Here is a 22,484-nt window from a genome sequence, read left to right as displayed (position 1 = left end):
CAGCGATTCCCTAGGCCTAGGCCTATTCTATTTCCGTGACAGTGGTTCTTATACCACTTACTTAGTATATGGTTTGCGTGGCCCCTAGGGCCTAACTGTATTACTTACCTGTGTGACTTAATGTATGCTTAAATAAGACTGTGTTGTACTTACCTCTAATCTCATAAAGAGTGCTGAGGGTTTGACTAGAATAAATACACTTTATTTTATATATATATCTGTTGTGGTGTCCTTTCATTTGGTATTCAAGGGATTATATATGGTATCACAGCTGGCTTCACATGCCATTCAGAGTTTAGCCTAAGACTGCTCTTGTCCATGCTACCACTAGGATAGCTGGCCTATAAGGTTGACTTTACAACCAATCACCATAAGGGTATTTGGACTGATATAAGGTGTACACTAGAACTAGTGACATCATACATCAGGCCAACTTCTCACAGGTGGCAATAGATATAAGCGCCACTTGCTCTTTCTTGGCCTCACGCTGGCTAAGCGCGATGTCGCCATGGTATGGAAGAGTGAGACTCCGCCATCGGTTGCAACATGGAAAAAGGGCCTTGACTTTTGCATGGGCCTGGAGATTCCAGTCTTTGCAGTGAGAGGGTGCCCCAGAAACACTATAAAATATGGAAGAGGTGGGCGGACAGCAGGAAACTAGATTTAGAACCTCCCCCTTTGCCTCTGATGCCGAAGAGTTGTTGAGATGAATGTGCTGTGTTGCAATATAGATGTAGAATTTACTTGCTTGTATGCTGAATTGATTCGACCTGCATGTCCTAGATCGCAGGGTGCTTCCAGTGATATTGGTACGGCAACTATTGTTTGTTCTTATGAGTTCCTTTCTAAGGTGTTTAATACATCAACACAGATACGTTATTATTGAAAACGTTGAAATCAACATTGCTCGTCATTATATACTGTTGGTGTACTGTGTGACGCCGACTGTATACTGGCTTTCAACAATAAAATTGAGTTGTGCAAAAAGAAAAAAAAAGAGATATAGTCATTGATCCCAGACCACTTGAAAAATTAGGTGGTTCCTTTTTTTCCTAGTCGGAGTCTCAGATTGTCACTTAAGGTTTGTTGGCGAGTCAGAAATTTCAAAATCTAACGAATGCGGAGGCACCATTACTAGTTTTGGTGAAAGGTTTTGGAATGATATTCCTTTAAAGTTAAGGGAGGAATGATACTTCCTGGCATTTAGAAAGACAAAAACTATTTTTCTTTAAAGTAATATCCAGCAGGACCAGCGCTAGGATATGATGTCCAGGTTTTAGCACTACATGAAGATGAAACATACATTAACAGCTGTTTGTGGCATCAACAAAATGCTCAATTGTGCAAATGGGTGTGGATGGTGGCAGAGGGTCACTTGCGCAAGGTAAACATAAGAGGCCTGATTTGCAAAACCTTTTTGCGGTCGCAAAGCTGACAGTTTGTAAAGTTATAATTTTTTTTCAATTGCAAACAGGCAAGTCACAATGTACAAGAGGTTCTCTGTGATTTAAAAGGTGGACCGGTGTGAGAGGAGTGTTGCAATCCTCCTTCCAATTCACACTGCGATGTATCAACGATTTGTGACCACAATTGCAGCTGCAAACCATTGATAAGTACAGACTCCCAAAACGGGGTGGTACCAGTTCGTAAAGGGACAGCTTCCATCTTTTGAAGGTGGACAGCTGGTATTGGGTGGAGCAGGAAGCGGTCCAATAGACCCCAACGCCTTCGCAGAATGTCCATATGTTTTTAAAACACATCGTGCCCACTGAAGGAACAGCGATCTCTTTGAAATAATGTCAGCATTCTGTGCAGGGATGGGGGTCTCTTTTCTCCTGGTCACCAATGTTGTCAGGTTTTATCCAATATCCACATCTGCGTAACATTCAGCCCCTCTGACCGTCAAGCACAACATCTCCAGTCTCTCTTCTAAGGGAGACACTGTTTTCTTCGGTTGAGATCTCAAGAGTGAGGCTATTAGGTAAGCCCATCTTCTGTTGAGATGGCTATCGGTTTAGCTTGCTTACAGTCTTCTCTGCTAAGGGAGATCTGGGCTTGAAGAATGCTTTCCTTCACCAAGTTCCCTACTTGTGATTGGATTCTTGAAGTTTAGTACAGTGTGTTTTTGGTGTGTTTTCTGTAAAGGGATATAAATGTATTTGTTCAGATGAAAAGCCATAGAGTGAAAGCTAGACAGGAGCCCTGTGGTCAAACTTGCTGACCGCCCCCCCCCCCCCCCACCACCACCATAGGCAACCAATAGACTGGAGCACCACTTCCTAGGAGGTTATGGAGGATTTGAAATCCCCTCCAGGACTGAGATGCCTCTATCAATATATGCGATAACCAGTGCCTGGACAACTGCCTTAAACCCTTGGTTGAGATGTAATGCCTTTTTTCCTTAGCAGGTGTAAATAAAAGTAATTTAACTAAAATGTGAGCATTACTGTTTATTGAGTCATTGTGGAAACATATCTAAATGTGCATTATGGCTTCATTGTGACACTGTGCTAATAGATGCAGTATTGCAGAGGTGTGGAGACTTAGCAAATATCAACATTATTGCAAATTTGCATTACAGGATCATTGGGAAAACAGCAAGAGTGTCCCTTGCTGCAGCATCATGAAAATGTGTCACATGTGTATTATGCAGATTCAGTAGCAGTGTGAAGATGAAAGGATACTTTGCCTCAGCATTGGACCGCGAGTCAGAGGAGGGTAGGCATGGCTTGGCATGTATAGAGTACTACTAGCAGGGCTGATCGCCACAATTGGTAATGGTGTCCTTCTTTGGCAAGATTGCTCTGATGGATTAAAATGTGACCTATTGGACCATCAAGGTTCTCCACACTTTAAAACTTCATTGGTACAACATCCTAATGTCACTTTTAGATACCACTTGTGAACTCACACCAGTATACTTGTAAAAAAATAGATTCTATTTTGATTGATGTTACTGGCCCAGTGAGCATTAATTGCACCATTTAATATATCTTTTCCCAAAAAAGAATTGAGGTAGAACCAACAATCCTATTTAGCCATAAAATTGTTAACTCCTACATAGGTTTCACCAATTGTATTGATCCAGTGGGCTTAAAAATGCTTTATTCATTCAGTTGTTCATTTGTACGGGTCGTTGGTCGTAGTGGGCAGTGAACCTCATTTGTGGGGGCCAAGACTTATTTTTTCATCATCAGACTTTTATCGAGATCAACAGATTGAAAGGCAGCAAAGGGAGAATGAAGAGAGTAGAAAACTATAGGAAACAGAAATAAAATGGGACAGCAAGGACCAAAAAGAACCTGCAAGATTGAGTTAGAGACAGGAAGTGTACGGTGATGCAAGAAAGAGGGGCGAGGGGAATCAAAACTAGCCAGGGGTGGCATTTGGCAACCTTGACGGTCTGCAGTGCAAGTGGCGGGCTTCTAAGAAGACTTTAGGCCCCTGCACGTATTTTAGTTAATTTACTAACTAAACACTTTCCCCTAGCAAACCACTTCCGTTGTTAGTAACCCACTGTAATTTGAAGGAAATAGTAGTCCGGTACAGTGTGCATGTGTGAAGTGCAAATTTGCAGAATTCTGAACAGGGCATAATTTATGCCATTGGTAGCGGTAGGTGATCGCTTGTACTCATTTGGGGGGGCCTGGACATATTGTTCATCATTAAAAAAAATTAGAGAGCAATGCAGAAAAGGCAGAAAGGAGGAAGATAAAGATGGAGGACAAAGTGACAAATGAAGGAAGCAGGATAGAAAAAGAACCTGCAAGAGGTAGCTAGGAAGACAAAAAGTGTCGGGGAGTGGAAGAAAGAGGAACGAGGTGGAGTGGAAGAAAGAGGAACGAGGTGGAAGCAAGAGTCTGGGTAGCCTTGGTATTCGGAAGCTTGGCCATTCTGCAGCACTAGAAGTGGAAATCTTCGGACCGCTGCACTTATTTTACAAAGTAAGCACTGTATTTGTCACAACACCTGTTAAGACTTTCATGGTACAGCACCCTCAACCATCCCTGTGAAATATCATTGTAATCCTATCCATTCAGGATCAATGTTACTAATATGAAGTGTTTTTATTTTAAATACACCATGTGGTACAAAGTCTTCTAATATTTCTGCAAGAAAGGTTGGGCGGCAGCAAAAAAACAATCAAATTGTTTAAAATTCCTTTCCAGAGTGATTTACAATGCGCAGTTTCAATAAATTGGCCTAAACACCCCTTGGGAACAGTCCTCACCCTCTTGAGAGAATCTCTTTACATCTCATCTACTCTGAACATTTTATTTGCTCACTCTTCTTCAAAATGAACTATTTGCCGCTCGTTTGCCAATACATTCTTACAAGACCCCATAAACTCTGCAAGTGTGACTTTAAATCACATACTACGTTGCTGTCCTTTAGAATGTGATATTTTTTCGAAAAAAATGAATATTTCAACTAATGTTTATGAATTCCTTTACAAAGTGACATTTAATTTTTACTTCCTAAAAAAACATCAATATTTCAACTAACGTGCATGAATTCCAAAGAGACTTACAATCGAGCCCTTACCCAACCGTTGCTCGCTCACCACAGAACGGAAGGGGGAGCAGTAAGGAGGCGAAGGAACACACCATCTGTTGCAGGTTTGAGAAAATAAAATCCCACTCTTGCAACAGACTCGATCACGTGACAGTGCCTTGGCCAAGCACCAAGAACCAACCAGATCTTTTGGAGGAGGGCTTAATAAACAGCAACGTGTTTATCATATCAAAATGGATCATGTAGAACGTGTGCATGGAAGGGTGCAGTAAGCTACTGTATGAACGCAACAGAGAGGCGTCCTGTATGGGTCAGCACAGGGATAAGCTCACTGTCAACAAGGGTGAAAGAGATAGGACAAGCAATTACCTTGTTTCTTGTGGCTCTTGGGCTACCGGCTGAGAAAGATCATGAGAAAGGAGAGAACATGAAAAACAAAAACAAACAACAACAAAAAACATACCGAAAGACCAAGACGGGAAAAGGGAAATTAAAGACCCACAGAAAGAGAGACATAAACAGATACAGCAAGGTTGATATCAGGAGATGGGGAGTGAGATGAAAATAGAAGCAGAGATACAATGATAGCACATGAAAGAGAAAAAGACTAGGGATGTGCAAAATTATAATTAGGGGTGTGCGAAATTAAGCCTGTGAGACACTTACCACACCCAAATGGCTGGTGCAAAGTGTGTCGTGCCAATGTCACTAGTGAAGTTTTGTATTTTAAATATAGCAACAAAACATGTCAGTTGTGGGCGTGACTCAGTGCTCAGAAATCCGACCTACCCAGAAATCCCTTTGAGGGCTCGTGTGAAGCTTAAAGCCCAACCAGCACTCCCAGAAGTCAGAGACATTCACTCAAAAGCCCCTTCTGTAACCTGGTGCACACAGATTACAAGAATGGCTAGTAGCATTCCTCCATATTACTAAGGACAAGATGCTTGGGACCTGTCATTTGCCTGGTCATTCTCCAGGGGCTCTGCAAAGGCCCCGGCAAGTCTGGTCTGCACCCCCAGCTGCCTTCTGTCCCTGCCCGGTCAGCCTGTCCAGGAGCCAGGCTTCACAGAGAACAGACAGGTTTACTGGAGAAAAACATCCCGAGCATGGTTGCCTGCTCAGAGCTGACCAGAAGTACAGATGGAGGCTTAATTGAAAATGCAAGCCCAGCCAGCGCTGCCAGAAGTTGGATACATTTGCTTGAATGGAAAGGCTAGTGGCCTTCCTCCAAATTAGTAGAGACAAGGTGTTCGGGAACTGCTGGTCAATTCATTTGTTCTCAATGTGCGATGCAAAGGCCCTGGCCAGTATACTCTGGGCCTGTTTCTGTCCTTCACCTTTCTTTGAGGAGCCTGTCCAGGAATAGGACTTCCTATAGACTAGGCACAGGGACTTGAAGGAAACATTCCAGGCAAGGAAGCCAGCTTTGGGATGGTCTAGCCAACACCGTACCTTGATTGATTGGGCACACACGATCTTTTTAAGGATGGACTGGTTGGCCAACCTCAACAGTTTTTCAAGCAAAGAGAGTATACCCTGCCTCGGTTCATCCGACTTTAGTGTGTACCTTACGGGGAAGCCCACCTCTCAAGTGGTTCTCCCCACCCAGTTGAGCGAATGCCAAGAAGTCAGCCAGCGTGCTCCCTTAGTGGACTGAACAAAGTGAATGGGAGGTTAAGTGGAGCTACATCTGGATGCAAACCGGTGACCCAGGCCCTGTGTGCTACACCATTGCGCTTTCTCAACCCAATGCCTTGCTACAGCACAATTGTTCCTTTTCAATATGGTCGCACCTTGGCCTTGCTTTATAATCCACTGTCGCAGTTCTAGCAGGTCTTGCTGGTAAATGTAGTATCACCCTGTCGACCCCGCCCCAAGCAGCAGCGTATCCGCAACTATGCAGGCTGCTGAGGGGCCTGAAGGTCGGTCTGGGATAGGTATGTGGCTCCTCCTCCAGCAGGTGCAGCTACCTGATTGATCCTGCTAGTATCATAAGCTTGTCTCAAAGATGAGGCCATGTATGTGTAAGTACACCTCAATCTGAACTCGCCTGGCTCCTTTGGTGACTCTAGATAACCTAGTGCTGATCACACTTCCCCATGACAGCATTGATACATTAGAATGTCTGCCTTATCAACTTTCAATGTTACTTTCTGTGCCTACCATGGTGACCACAGGTAAGGAGAATCAGGGTTGATTCTGGAGAGGGAGCCCTAGAAACTGCTATCACATCCAAGAAAGTCCGGATGGGGAGGTGGTGACCAAAAAATAACAATGTAGGACTCTTTTCAGGCCCGATAGTTGGAGGGAGTAAATTTTAAATAGTTTAACCAGGATTAATTGGGAAGCAAGTCTGGTGCCAGCAATCACAGTAGTTCCAGCTCCAATAGTGTAAGTTAAAGTTGTCACATTTAAAGCGTTATCTCGGCACCACCTTATTGCTCTTGATTGAGTGTCCTGGGGATCTGAAGCGGTTACTTTGAACAAATTTGAGTATTCAAACCAGCCCTGTCACCAGAAGGACACCGGTTCTTTGAACTGGGCCATGATTAAGAGGGACGGCTGGAGGTATTCATATTATACTGGTAGGGGCAAAAGTCTTGGACCGGTACAAAACAAACCAAAGCAAAACTATTTGCCAAGAATGTTTTCATTATTCAAGAATGAGAGGCAGAGGTTCTACAAGGATCAGATACCCTCATAGTTCAGACCATAAACGATGCTAACTAGTGATTCAGCTGCATTATTCCCATGACCCACCAAGCAGCTTTCAGGAAATCTAGGTCTTTGGTTCCGGGGGAGGGGAGTATGGTTACAAAACTGAGACTTGGCAGGAATGGTGGTTCCCTGGTGGCTGCAGTTGTGCAATGGTGGTCCGACCTCCGAAGTCGTAATTGGGTAGTTGCACCGTCAGTGCAGCAGTGGCTGGACCACCTTCGCCATGTCACCATGAGTCTGACAGTCCGAGGACTGCCAGACTCGTAATCAGGCCCTAAGTCTTAATGTTTATCCACATTTTCAATTAAGCCAATTACGTCTTATTGTTTTATGAAGTATTTTTCATCACTATAATTCCTCCCATTTAAACAAAAATGTCACCTTAACACACAGAAGGCATCTTGCTCCCAGAGGCTGGTAGACACAGTGTCATATTTATAACTGAACAATACACCCATTATTTTAAGTGGTAGAAATTTAAAGTGCAGAAAAATATTCCACATTATGGATATTTTTGCAGAACATTTTTCAGCACTTTAAATTTCTCCTATTTACAAAAATGGTTGTATGTTTGTGTAATACATGTAACCAAGCTACATATGGCGAAAGATATGTCCTGTGCCACAACTACATATGATACAGGTTCTCAGTCACCCTTACACATAAATTCCATTCATATGCACCCAGGTTCATACATACCCCAAAGACCACAATGTCACTGAGACTCATGGCAACCCTGCCATGGCTTCCCTAGCCAAAGTATTTTGTTCAAACCATAGTATCTGGCTCAATGGACATTAGGCTTAGTCAATGAAGCTGGGTTTGGGGGGTGTCTGATAACAATGCGCGAGTTGCTTATCCTTCAGTAGCACGATGATTTTCACTGTTTAGAAGTAGGTCTCACTACAGACAAGGTTGGAGACTCCTGAACTAATCCCTCATACTAGCATTGTCCAAACATATGCTAATGCATTCTCTCTTCCATCTTCACACTTGAGGATACCCACAGTACAGTAATTAATGGAGTACTGACAAGTAGAAAGGAGTCTGATGTGAGTCCAAAACGTACATCCGCAAGTTCCCCTTTTCCAACAATTAGGACCAATGAAGTGAGATAGTAAGTAGTACGGCTGACAAAGGCTCACTCAAAAGTAAATACCGGAACTAGCAAATTACCTCCAACACGCTTTACTATAGTAAGAGACCTCAACTCACAAGGGTCATCTGTAAATCATAACCTCCTCCTTACGCTCATACTAAAGATCAACAAGATCCTAGCTAGAAATAAGAATGCACTAAACAAATCACAAGAGACAGAGCATGTGACTGTGGGATCATTTCAGCTCGTTCTGTAAATTAACCAATAAACGGGCACCATCTTTGATGACTCTTGGTGCTGAGGAGGGGATAGAACACTCAGGGAACAGTCACCCTAGTTGTCAGCAGCAAGTTTGTGCAAACGATTCTACGGAAAGGTTGTAAGCAGCCTCGAGGTGTTTAGTTTGTAGGTAGCCCAAAGATGTATATTGAAAATCTGCAAGGAAGATGAGCGAAAATTGAAGTCCTGTGCGTTGCAAATCTGGGGATACATGCAACGCAACTCAAAAGAAGCAAGGGGATGTAACTGGGAGTCTAGAGAGCGGATGGGTTTGGGCAAAGGAGACCGAAAGAACCAAAAGGAGAACCCCCAACCCCCCTGCAGTCAGTATCCATTATGGAAACATTTTGATAGAATTACAGCACAAAAGATAAGGCACGTAATTTCTTTGTACAAGAGTTTGCTTCCACTTTCTTTTAATAAAAATAGTTCAGAGTCCAGGCAATCGAACAGTAATTGGATAAAATTTTGTTTAGTTTGAATCTTTTTATTGATTTGATGTATTCGGGATACAGCGCATCCAATGAACGAAGCTGCAACTTCAATCACAGTTACAACCGGCATGCAGCATGTTAATGAAATCACGAATCTCGTGAATATAATATCGAGCAATTACAGAGGGTACTGCAATGAACTGACCACGCAAGCTACTGTTCGCATGTAACAGTATTTGGATCAATACAAAAAATCTAATCGGTGGTGGGCTGTGGTCCATTTTATCATCTACAAGGGCCACACCTGAGAGTAAAATAATCATGTAACCCTTTACCTCAGATCCTCTGACCCACCAATCAAAGCAAGAAGCAGTGAAACAATGAGCAGCACATTAGAGACCCAGAAGACTGGTAAGAGGAAGAGAAACAGGACACAAGTGCATCGACTCGGAAATGGAAAACACAGGTGTCTGAAAAGCAAGAGCACTCCAACCATTACTATGTACAAACAAAATCATTGCAGAAAATATCAGAAGTAAAAATAACTTGATTTCTGCTTTTAACAGCTGTGTACCTTTACGCTGTGCAGACACAATGTGATTAGTGTTAGATGGAGAATTCTCTCAAACCAGACATGTTAAACATGTCAATATTATTTCGACAAGTATACTGTGGGAGACAAACCACAGTTGTCACAGAAACGTCCCTAGTATAAACTTCTAAAGCCACATGCAGAAGTTAACAAGAGGCACTATAGCCCGTGGTCCACACAAGTCAGAAGCAATACACCTGCCCTGGTCTATGGGTACACAATTTGCAGAACATGTAACTCCAAGGGATAAATATTTCTTACTCCCCAAATTATAAAATTCATTCTTTTATTTTGACTGAAAGACAAAGGGGTGGATTTGCAAAGGTTGCTTAATGGGGGCGATCTGCAAAATCCATTACACTCACTACTTTTGCATGTTGTAATGCTGCCACATGCAGTTTGATTCTCTTTTACAATATCTTCTAGACGCTAGTTTCTTTCCATCGCACCCCCTCCAGGGGGAGGATGTTGTAATGAAGAGGAATGCATATACTTACTTAATTCCTTAGTGGACACTCATATGCACATTTTAATAGCCAGTGACTTTTAATCTCTGAGAAGACAGGGAGAGGGGCAAAAGCTGGCTTGCTTCCTAATCTTCGATCTCATACAGTGGGTAGTTACAGCGACTGGGGTTCGGACTTCAATGAACTGAACTTTAACAAGGTTACCCTTAAGAGCACAACATAGCTTCATGGATGTAAGTAAATGGTCCTGCTTTCCTCCTATTAAAGATATGCCTGGTGAGCTAGGTATATATATTTTTTTAGAATAATGATGGCCATTCCATCTTCTTCCCCTCCCAATCCCCAGTGCTTCTAATCTCTGGCTGTAATTATTTTTGTAGCTTGAAACTGTTAAAAAACAGTCATAGCTGGTTGCTAAGTGGGCTCCTACACGTGCGCACACATCTAATTGCTGAAGGAAACAGTGACTTTCCTAGCCCTGAGTGTCAAACTTTGAAAAAATAATGCTAGGTATAAACATGGAAATGAATGTGCCAAGATTTACGATGTATCTATGGAAACCTACCAAATGGCTCATTAGCTCAAAAGAATGCATTCTGACAACTATATGGTTTAATTTACAAAGAAATCCGAAATTTAAAACTAGCATAAGATGTATCTACTAATGATCCCAAGTTACATTGATTGAGGTATTCACACAACTTTCCTAAGCAGATGTACTTTGCGACTGTTGTACGGAACACGCACAAAGGTATGATATTCAACAAACAAACACTCATGCCTGTTTCTTAGCCCTAGATATGCATAATGAAAAATATGTGTTTTAAGTTAGGGAAGTACTGCATTTTCAGTAGCACTGACACCAGGGTATTTTCAGGTTTAACAGCGGCATGCAGAAAAGTTTGGACATGCATGTATATACCTACTAAGTTATAACTTGGTGCCTAATTACGATGGCCGCAGCTGGAATGGGACTGGCCGACAAGGACTCAGCGGTTCTTGCCCCATAAAGTGCTCAAAACAGTGAGTTAGTGGTGTTCCTACCAATTTCAGCTCCAATAAGGATACAATGCAATGAACTAACTTTAAAATAAGCAAAAGGAGGTTAGCATTTGGTATTCCCAAGTCAAACTAATTTGAGGCCATTGTGGCGTCTAAATGATCATCAGCAAACCAGCCTTAGCAGACCAGTGCTCAGTGTGAGCAAGTGTCCTTGACATATTGATGCCCACAGCCAGGAAAGGTGCTGCTGAGATCAAAGTCCCTAAATCTTAAAGCAAGTGGTCCACATTCCAGCAGGTGGTCCACATACCACCATCAGACCAGTTTTGGTAGCACCTATCACTAGTTCAGCAGCCGGGAGGTGAAGGTCAGTCGGTTTCAAGAGGTATGTGAAACCGCAGGCCGAGCCTTCTGGAAGAATCATGCTCTATAATCTAGTTGAAAATACCCAAATGCATGGATGGCTCCTGATCCCCACCGGGTTGACACTGACAAGTGCCAATGATTTAAGGACTGGCTTTACGGTCTGGGAAAGGTAGCGTTCATCTGACCTTTGGTAAATATTCATAGGCCCGCCTGATTCCTGATTGAACACATTACTGTAAATTTACATGTTCGGAATAGACGGATGTGCAGTTGAGTAATTACATGTCCAATAACAAGAGTGGTATTCTAACACCACTTATCGGGTAGGTGATGTTTTCCTAGCAGTGTTGTGTTCTCAGCACGATTTCTCACCTTTGTGTCCTCCTGCTTTATGTCTGCAAGTGGCACCTGATTTCCGGTTGCCTATCCATAACATACAAGAGATTTAGTGTTGTGTTGTCTTGTGTACATTTTCCTTCAGGTGTTGCGCCTTATTCGATTAATAGGTAACGTTGTAATTGCATCAACACATACATACACTAAAATATAACCTTCACTGTACAAATCATCTTTCGTTCTCGTACCTTGAGAGACGCATACGTTGTTTTTACCGTGACACTATCTATTTTGGCCTGAGGATTAACCAAGGATCCATATTTCTTCCAACTCACGACGATTTCTAGAGATATGGGAACCTGGCATCCTTCCTGCAAGAGAGGGAACATCAAGGTTAGTTGTAGATCTGCTACTCTGCCCAGCGGATATCTAGCTCGTGTCAAAAGAAACATTAACTGGAATTGCATGTTTGCATCAGGGGCATTTTAAGGATTTTTAAGGCCCTGGGCAAATTGTATGTTGGGGGCCCGTGTTCGGAACAGCTTTGAATTTATGATCCAATTTCAGCTCTTTCAGGCCCTCTTCGGCCACATCACTGACAATGCACAGGCACATTTGTCTAAATTCTAAATTTGTTTACATCTAACATTCAGGGATAGTGGTGTGTTGGTAATATTTTAACAGCAGCATCTCACTAATAATACTGCACACAATCTCTGTGACACCTCCCCTTTTCTCATATGGGAGGTCATGTATTGATCTAAAAGAAACGTTTTATTTATGTTGCATGAAACATAAACACAACATTTCTCCGCAAAAATGTCTGTAATAGACTCTCACACATCACCCACATTAAAACTACATTACATTGATGTGCACACAATATGAAAAAGCAGACCCAGGGCCCTATTTCTTGTATGGGTTGGCTGTAGTTTAAAAGACAGTGTGAAAGGGAAAACTGACTTCCCAAAGGAAGCAAGCACCTAGAAGAACATGGCAAAAAACTCTTGCCTATATACACATGTGCACTGAACTGCATTGTACCATGAGTCAGCTCGGTTGGGTGGTGCACCAGCTGCAGAACTGGTGCTAGTATCCACGTTACAGTCTCAAACCAGGTTGGAGCAGTTTAAGTTTGCAGCCTCTGGACTATGACTGCGATCAGAGTCTGCTGCAGGCCTCCCAATACTACCTTTTCTGCAGAGTTACATGGGAGCCCACATTCTGTAGACTTTCAGTAGTGGTAAGGCAGATTTTCATGCATTTTTTTCCGCATTCTTCCTCCAAAACGAGTGCATCTGACAGAATAGGAGCTTTTGTGATACTTATTTGCACCCACACAGGAATTATGAGCATACAATTATGTTTTTATTGGACTTTTACAGTTGGAAATTCCAACTGGGCTAAGTATTTGATAATCAATCGTTTTAGTTTGATTATTGTACCGAAAAGCAATGATTTCATCCTATGGAAATCCCCCAGGAATGCAGAAATCTGACTTATCTGGCAACTATGTTCCAATAATAAAAAAATGTTTGTCCAGGTCGACTTGCAGCTTTGATAGAGTGTAGAGTTTCTGCCAATAGAACAATCTTCAGGCCCTCATGAAAACGTTCTGCTAGCGTTGTACATGGAAGTATTCCATAAATTAACCAATAGTGTACACTGTACCTGGCTTGTGCTGATCTGATTGATAGTCACCCAGTCTGCCACATTTTCAGCCTGAGAATTTCCAAAAGATGCCACATAATCTGGAAAGTTCTGCCCCCTGAGCACTTGTGTGATGGTGTCAGATGTTAGCTGGCAGTTAGTGGAATACCTTCGAGAGAAAGAGACAGCGCAAAGTTCGTGCATTACAGATATTTCACTGGATTTTGACTTCGCTGTTAGACAGGCGACAAAAAATGCTATACAAGAGGGAGTGCTACAACCACACTTGCTGCACTGCAGGTGTTTGCACATTCTGCTGCATGCACCTGCGGTGCAGTATATGGGTCATAAACTAGTTTTACACCTAATATGATGTGCAGCATTAGCTGTAAAGGTATCCGATGTAAGCACCTGATGTACAACCTTGTCAAGTACAATGCAACAATTGCAACTGCTTACCACAAAACCTTTGCTGGAGGTCATTTTAAATGGTATTACTGTGATCGGGCGCCTCCACTGGCCCCCGCTCAACAAAAGAATTCCCTTCAAACTACTCTTGTACACCTACAAAGCCCTCCACAACGCGGGACATGCTTACCTCAACCACCATCTCTCCTTCTACACTCCCAGCAGTTAGTTCCGCTCCGCCCTGGCCACCATCCCACGGATACGCAAGACCACGGCTGGAGGAAGATCCTTCTCCTACCTCACTGCGAAGACCTCTGCATCTCAGGCAATCACCGTCTCTGCCTCAATTCATGAAGGACCTCAAGACCTGGCTCTTCGACTGAACCACAGATCCCCAACGCCCCCATCCCCACTCCCACAGCGCCATGAGGCCCTAACAGGTGAGTAGTTGCGCTTGACAAGAATCCTGATTGATTGATTTTGAATTCCTTTTCAGGATTTGTAATTAGATAAACTTACACTTGTCGCTTTACTCATGCGGAACAGACACTAGCTGATCATCGACGGTACTTGCAATATGCAAAACAAATGTACGGAAAACCCATTACTGCACATTTCCACCGTTTCAACTGCACCTTAAATAATGGAGTTGTATAGACTTTGTACTCTCTGATGATTTATGCATACGAATATCACACAAGAGGTGCGGTGGGAAAATAATAAAGGAAAAGGAATATCTGTAAAAAAAAGAACGTAGAACACTTTTAGAAATAGGAACAGACAAGTTATTTGTTTTAAAACAGTAATGCCATTCACCTCAATTTACAGCCAGACACCATGTTATAGCCAAACAGTACTGGACTTCTTTTGCCTTCAACTGCTAAACAGTCCTGATGTGATGAACTCTGCATCATCGTCAGCTGTCCATATCTATTGGTGCTCTGAATGATACCAGATGTGAGAGCAGTTAAGGTAAATCACTTTGCTAATAAATGTGAAAACATTACTTACACATGAAAAACTGCATCTAGGCAATAGGACCAAAAACAGTGTGCATAAGTGTGCAGCAAACGTCACTCTGAGAGCACCTAACATGCATGTGTCCAAACCCTATGCAGACTGCAGCGCATGTATATATGTATGTATATATATATATATATATATCTGGCACACCGCTCTCAAAAGCTCGGTCTAATGGAACCTGGCTGTGCTAAAATGGCGACCACGGCTGAAGGTAATATGCAATATGAGGCAGCGTAATAATGGTGAGTTATTTCTACTTACTGATATACCCTGTATATTCTTGGATACAATATTGGAATGCTGCTTAAATAAGCATGAGGCGGTGACATCATAGGTTCTTGTCAAGCTTCAAACCCACTGGTTGTAAAGAAGGTTCTCAACACCCTATTTCAGAAAGTGGTGCATATGGCGTTTCCTCACAGAACTCTGAAGACCCACAGAGTACCCCGCAGCCACTGAGGGGTGGGGTGGGGGGGGGGGAGATGGTAAGCCTTGCGACGACTGGAAAAGTCTTCATCATTACAGTGGGAGACTCAAAAAAAGATTTGGCATGTTATCCAGTCTGTAGAAATGGGTCTCTTTGAATCATTCCTAGCTTAGGTATTCAAGATCCTGGCACATATTCCAGACTCCAATATGGAATATCAGAAAGTCAGCCATTGCTTTACATGTAATGTGGGGCGGGATCTAATGACTGACTGAAGCGAAACACATTCTGGGAGAATGCCCTTCCTGTTAATCTGACCATCCGAAATGATATTGTGAGTACGGATGACATCACAAACGTGCCTACGTGTCAAAAATCACATTCAGGCAATTCTTTACAGGTACAAGGCTATTTCACAAACCGAGACATTTCAATCAAAGGAAGGAATGCGTCCAAATAAAGATTTAGCTGGTGAGTTCAAATGAATAGTCAGCTTCCAGTGCAGTGGAAACAGGCATAAGGGTCTATTATGCTACGTGGAGTATGTTCTCCTTTTTTTGTGATGCGATAAGCCCGGCAGGTGACGTAATTGACGGCATGCACATTTTACAGAGAAATGTAAATATATTTACATAACTAATGAAAAAGATAAAAAAACAGGTTATGGATTTGTATGCGGATATTCAAAATGAAACCATAGTAAAGGATATATGCTGCATGTTAATGGCTCAGTTCTAGCACAATTAAATTGAACCGCTGCAATCAGATTGCATTAGATGCATACATTAAACTTGGGATCACTGTAAATCAGGTAGAAAGTCAGGTTTGGGATCGACTTAGTCATGCCACTTGTTTATTTCACTAAAAGAGGATTTTTAAATGTGCACCTGTCACACTTTCTACCATTAATATTACTATAAACAGTGAATTAGATTAATAATTAGTACATATTTAAGCAGTTGTGAGATTTTATAAACGGAAACGATACTAGTTTATACAGGAAGAGCAGAAACATCCGGCTCCGTGCGTCACACCAGAGTTGAACATGGAAGACCCAGTGAGCACACAGTATCCACCATTCTGTAGTCACAGTATATAAAGGGCGCCATTTTGGAAGGGTGCATAGCAGGAATGCTGGAGAAGAACGAACATAGTCATCATGCCTCAATAAATGAGACGCGAGAAACCTGGGTTAAAAATGTATGTGGACTATGTGGATTTATACTATAATAAAGTACAGTTAGGGTGGATATTTATGTTTATCTACTTTTGGGGCATTTGGCTACAGGCTTCGATTGAAAAATATTGGGGTTGGTAGCCAATTATTTTTTTCTTTTAAAGTCCTACACAAAAGGAATTTCTTTCACAGGTACATTTCCTAATTGACTGTAATCTGTGTACTTGTGATACAAAATATAAGCACACATATTCAAAAAAACTATATTTTTTCATGTTTATTATCACTGAAATAAAGCTACAGAAATTCAAATGAAATATTAGATTGACTAATTGCACATGAATTTGTTACAAGGGAAACAAGCACTGGCATAGCCAATAGGTCTCGCTTTTGGGACCTTATAAGTAGTTATGCAGCACAATATCCTTGGTGCAACAAAATCAACCGTTGCATGGCTAAACACTTATAAGGTCCCAAAGGCGAGACCTATTGGCTATGCCAATGCTTGTTTTCAAGGTGAGAACGTTACTGGGCCAAGCCTGTTTTTTCTCTGTCCCCTTGTGGTCAAAGGATAACAGGTGACCATTTCATGATCACGCATGAGTGGTATTGTTGGAAGGTTTACTCTCCTTGACACTGACGAGGCAACAACAGACACAGCTGCAATGAGTCACAGAATAACGATTGAAAACTGGTAGTGGTTTGTGGCAGCCGTTTTGCCCGAGTACATAAGATTGTGTGGTTTGGAGATAGTTTAAGTATCGCTCATCAGTTACCTAGTTGAAGGATAAAAATAAGTAGCCAGATACATGACATCACCTGCTCATGGGATTTATATGTCAAACTATCATCCACAAAAAACATTGACACAGAGCAATAAAGACTCCAAAATCTTCACTTGCACAACATTATCACACATGAGGGTATCCAGGCGCCTGAAGAATAAAGAAAGATTTACTGGTCTAACTCCCTATCAACTTACCTTGACGAAATTGTGCAAATCTATATCTTGGAGTCGAAATTAATGCATGATGATATTTTCAAGTTGATATTATCCCACCACACCGTCATGGGATATCCTACTAGTACTCTAGGATGTGAAACAAGTAGCCTGGTTTCCAGAATTAAACGCAATTATGGTTATGATTATTAAGAGAAGCGTTTAGCACAAAGAAAGTGGGTATGGTTCAAGATAATTCACCCTACCAATGATTGTGTTAATTTATACGAGATGTAGGTGGAAAGTAAAACAGGCTTGTAAACAAATAATGAAATGTCAGAAGAAAGTCTGGTAAGGCATTTAAGCACTCTACATGACAGTCGTAACATTTGCATTAAATCCTACTTTTTTCTAAGCACCACTGGTTAAATGAGTTGCCCAGAATCACAGCGTGCTGAACCGATGTCGGGATTCGAACCTGGCTCCCCAGCTCCACTGTCGGCGTCTCTGGCCACATCCTCAATTCAATTCTTCATCTTTATTTGGTCAAAAATATATTAAAAAATCAATGGGAGAGTGGATCACTGGTCCTGGGAGAACCAGGGTATTGCATGGTTAGTACTTTGTACTGTTTAAGAAACCCTCATTCACGTTTGGTAAAGGATCGAGATTAGCGGTATATCTTGATTCTCCGCTAGATTTTTCATTAACGTGATCGCATAATCATTGGGTTAATCCAATGCTTCCTCCACCCGGAGGCTTTTACCACTGGTGGTCACAGTAGTGATCGTGAATAAAAAAGGTGAGGAGATTGTGGTGAAAAGGTGTTGTTTAAAAATCTCGTAAAGCCAGTAGATTTCTTTATTGGTACTGGATTCGGGATAGGTTTAAAAAAATTCTTGTAATTGTGCACACATCAGACTTATTATGGTCTAGTGCACTTTTAAAATTAGTGTCCAAAAAAGGTTGACATGTTTCAGCCCTCGTCAGACCCGAGGGGTCAAGTGGGCTTTCTTCAGGACCTGGTGCAGAATAGAGTGGCCTTAAGTTCAGGCACCCTTGTGGAAGTGCGGGAAAATATTGTTTCCTTTTTGGTCGCACATTCAATCTAAAACCATTGAAAAGTGTTTGTCGGGGAGGGGGGAAAAAAAGAGGGAAAATAAAAACACAGAAATCATTGTGAATTCATTCAATATATATGCAATCATAAAATGGCAAAACTTTTTTTCGAGTGAGACCCATTTTTGTTAGGGAAGACACTCGGTATGGCAAAGTTCGTCCCTCCTTTTTGTAAGAAAAAGACCCTTTAACAATCCATTTTGTCATATTCACATTTGTGAAAATAAAAGTAAAACCAAATCTCAAAACATCTCCTCATTACCATCAACAAAAATGCGTGCTCTATGCTCCCCTGTGATTGGTTCAGGTTGAGGGGTCAAGAGAACAATAGAGAGAACAATTCTAGATGTTCACAGGAGGTGATTAGGATATTGGTCATAAAATGGCGCCAAGTTAGAAATAGGACTAGGACGGGACTCGTGATCTGTGCTATATAGCACGGATGGTATCGATAAAAAACCGAGCCGTGTATAGGGCTCGCGTCATGGTTGGTATCAGACCTTATTTGTAGAGAGATATATAATTGATGTCATCATTAAAAGTATGCAAGTGAATTCGTGCATTGTCTCGTATGATACTTAAGTTTAACAAAGGACAGAACTATGCGGCATCTCTATGTAATAAGGGACTCTCGTTTGTGTTGGTTCCGTGGCTGGTTGTAGGAACTCTCAGAGATTGTAGACTTATGGCAGGAAATACAGTAGTGATACGCGACTCGACCTTGGGAAAGGGAATTACAGTGCGCTGTTTTAGTTTTCAAGGTAAGTAAAAATAACTCTCAAATGGCTTTTAAGTCGAGCAAGACGAGTAATGATGACTCTAAATTACAAGACATTGTGATACAAAACCCGCTAAAGAATACTCGTGCAGTGTCTGCATTTGTTACCTGGTCTCCTTGGTTTCAGGCCACAACGGGTACTCTAGGGGGGTCGCTTCACGCTCTAGTAGTGATTGGAGAGAAAAGCAGTGCTTCAAAGAAAGTATATCTTAAAAAATACGTTACGGTTTTGCGGCGGTCCAAATCTCCTTCTATTACCTCTTCGGCGTCGGTCTGGGACCTGTGCTGACTCTGCCTCCTAGGACCCGGTGAAGACAAGGGTTCCAGGTTGGCTGATTCTTTTAAAGGCATAGAGGTCATAGACATAGAGGAAAGCCTAACTAGTTTTTTCGTTTCCTTAAAGATTCAAATCATTGGTAGGTGGCCGTTTTGTTATCATGTTTTGAGCAGAAAAGTACTCTTACCATAGTTGGTTATTTTATGTACTGACATGATTATATCCGTTAATTGATTCATTATATTCTTCATTACCTCTGGGTGTGTGGTACCGTGATCTCGTGAAACTTTTGGTGATTACGTTTTTTATTGTTTTTTTTTAATAGTTCTGATAATCAAGGGTTCGACTTTGTTTTTTCAAAAAATGATGACATTATTATTGCGAAGCTCAGGGTTATTGGTAAGACATGGGCAGGGTCTGAGTAAGTCAATAGCACATTGACACTTGTACTTGCTGTAGGAAATGGAGAGGTTGAGGAGTCCTAAAAGTGGTACATAGTGGTATTATGCCCGCGTGGACCATTGTTCTTTTTATAGGTGAAATGTTGGCAATATCTGCTTCGTTTTATCATGAGAAATGAGGAAATTGATCTTAGTTTCCAGAATAACGCAAAAGTTCACAGACTTCTTAGTACTCCATGTTGATGGGTGTTGGTGTTTCAATCATGTATTCTTGAGGCTGAGCCATGGGATATTATCGTTCAGACCTCGTCTGTGTGTTTGGAGACGATATACCCATCTTTGTTCCTTTTCGAATAGTATTTTTTCAGCATTGAAGTTTTTAGAGGGTAGAGTCTCTAAAATTACCCATTGAAGGTCATCAACAGTGTGTCCTTGCTCAAGGAAGTGGCAACTCATCTTCGTGGTCATTTTTTTACATTTTACATTGCTTCTATGTTCACATAGTCTCTGTTTGGCTTTTCGGCTCGTCATGCCAATGTATCGTAAACTGCAGGGGCATGTAATCATGTAGATTACATGGGTGGTGTTGCAGTTGGTGTGTGATCTAATTGTCCATTTAAAAATATATTAGACCATAAAAGCACATTTGGCAATGACAAGCACATATAGTAATAAAACAGGAAATTTTCAATCCAATTTCATTAATATTTCCTTATCACTAAAATTTACACATATGATATTTAAAGGAATGCTAAAAAATTAAAAATCATCTATCACATATAGAACCAGTTCATTCTGACCACATCCTCATTCTTGTTGCGATGCCAATTAGAACCTATCACTGCAGGAGCACCCCAGCACAGGAATACACTACCCATTGCCTGCCAGAGCGCACATAAACACGATCCATCTGAAAGGGTCATTATCAGTAGTTTTTGCGTTGCACGTACCCTTACTTCAGGGCCTGAGCCTGCTGCTTATGGGAGTATCGGTACTCTCCTTGCCCAAAAACAAGTTCCGGTACTCAGGGGGAGAAAACTGAGAAGTGCCGGTACTCAGTACCGGCCCATTTAAAGCACTGATATAATACCGGATGATTCAATGTACGAAGAGAGAGCTCCCATTGCAATTGCGATACAGGTTTAGGGCGCATACATTCCTTCCAAAATTCTTTCTTCTTTCTTATGAAGAGTCTTACCTGCTCTCGGCCTCGACATTCCCTCAGGACGAGAAGTGGCCTTCCACGGCTGGCGTTGCTCGCTGCTGGTGCCCCTGACTGTACTGGAGGTGCCGGCCCTCCTGGTGATTGGGGAGGGGCCACGGGCTTGAGGCCGTGAGAGTTTTGGCGTCCTCCGGTTTGGCCAGAGATTGGGCTGCGCTTGGTGCCATTGAGGTCCGCAGTGCTGGGGAGGAATGCAGGGTCGAGCGAGCGGCTGATGGGAGGGAGCCCAGGGAGTTTGGACACAGTTTTCGGTGGCCACCGCCCCAGCAACTCGGCTAAGCTGGGGAGGCAGGTTAGTTCAACCAGGTGCTCCGGAGGGCACCTGGCCAACATGAGGGGACCGCGGGAATGCTTGGGTGAGTGTCTGTTGGGAAGCGGTCAAGCAGGAGGCAGGCTGCTGTCCTGTAATGGTGCGCAGTTTAAAGCCCCGGCGCTACCGGAGCGATGCTCACGCGCCTAAACGTGTATGTAGAATTCAGGGAAGAGACATTAAAACCCCTCCAGGGGACTAACACGGCAAGGCAAGTGCTTTGCTGCTTAAAAGCGCTCTGCAAGTAGAGGTCTTTGAATGAGACCAGGGAACTGGGAAGTGACTTCAAAGAACAAGCATGCGCGCCTCACATGGCAGCAGGGGGAGGGGAGAGAGGAGGGGGCCTGCGCGATTCCCTTGCGGGAGCAAGCAGCAAGGCGCAATAATTGATAACATATGGCGCCAGCTGCTCGTTCCCGCAAGTGAATCGCCAGACGTGCACGCGTAGCCATTGGACGCAATGCAACACGTGCACGTTTTTGCCGGGAAAGCTGTGCCGATTACTAAAGGTCTCTTTCCTATGCAGCGCATGCACGCTGCGTAAGCGAGACCTAAAAAGGACTTTTGTGATGGTGGTGGTGTTGCGGGCTCTTTTTGGGATAGTACGGAGAATACGTTGTAACTATTTAATTTTTTTTAATTTTTTTTAAAGTGAAAAGAAAAGTAACTTTTCTTTGGTCCTGCAAATAGACTGGAATCAGGGAATAGTTATAATCCACAGATATAGAGATGATAACGTTATCTGTACTAGAGTTTATGTAATCGTGTTTATAAATGCAAGGTTTTTACTCAATTGTTTGCTGTTTCGGTTTTCTTTAGTGTTTTCAATACGCTGGTCAGCCCTGAAACCACAATATGTTTATCATAGCATAGTTATTATTCTATGTATTTTTTTTTGTATTTATTTCCTTACCCCAAGGATGCACAATAAATGCACCAAAGCC

The 22,484-nt window shown here is 42.3% G+C and overlaps 1 protein-coding gene across 1 annotated transcript in view; it reads right to left on the bottom strand.

The window, feature by feature from the left end:
• Window positions 1-22,484, bottom strand: part of TCTN1 (tectonic family member 1) — a 282,816-nt gene that overhangs the window by 14,462 nt on the left and 245,870 nt on the right. Inside the window, exons 11-13 of the mRNA XM_085632918.1 lie at window positions 14,683-14,823; window positions 13,480-13,627; window positions 12,057-12,179 (exon numbers count right to left, since the gene is read on the bottom strand). Of these exons, the coding sequence (XP_085489044.1) occupies window positions 12,057-12,179; window positions 13,480-13,627; window positions 14,683-14,823 (412 nt within the window). The remainder of the gene's footprint in view (window positions 1-12,056; window positions 12,180-13,479; window positions 13,628-14,682; window positions 14,824-22,484) is intronic.

The sequence above is a fragment of the Triturus cristatus genome, chromosome 11 (assembly GCF_964204655.1).
Source record: "Triturus cristatus chromosome 11, aTriCri1.1, whole genome shotgun sequence".
NCBI lineage: Eukaryota > Metazoa > Chordata > Amphibia > Caudata > Salamandridae > Triturus > Triturus cristatus.
This window is presented reverse-complemented; position numbering and strand designations above follow the sequence as displayed.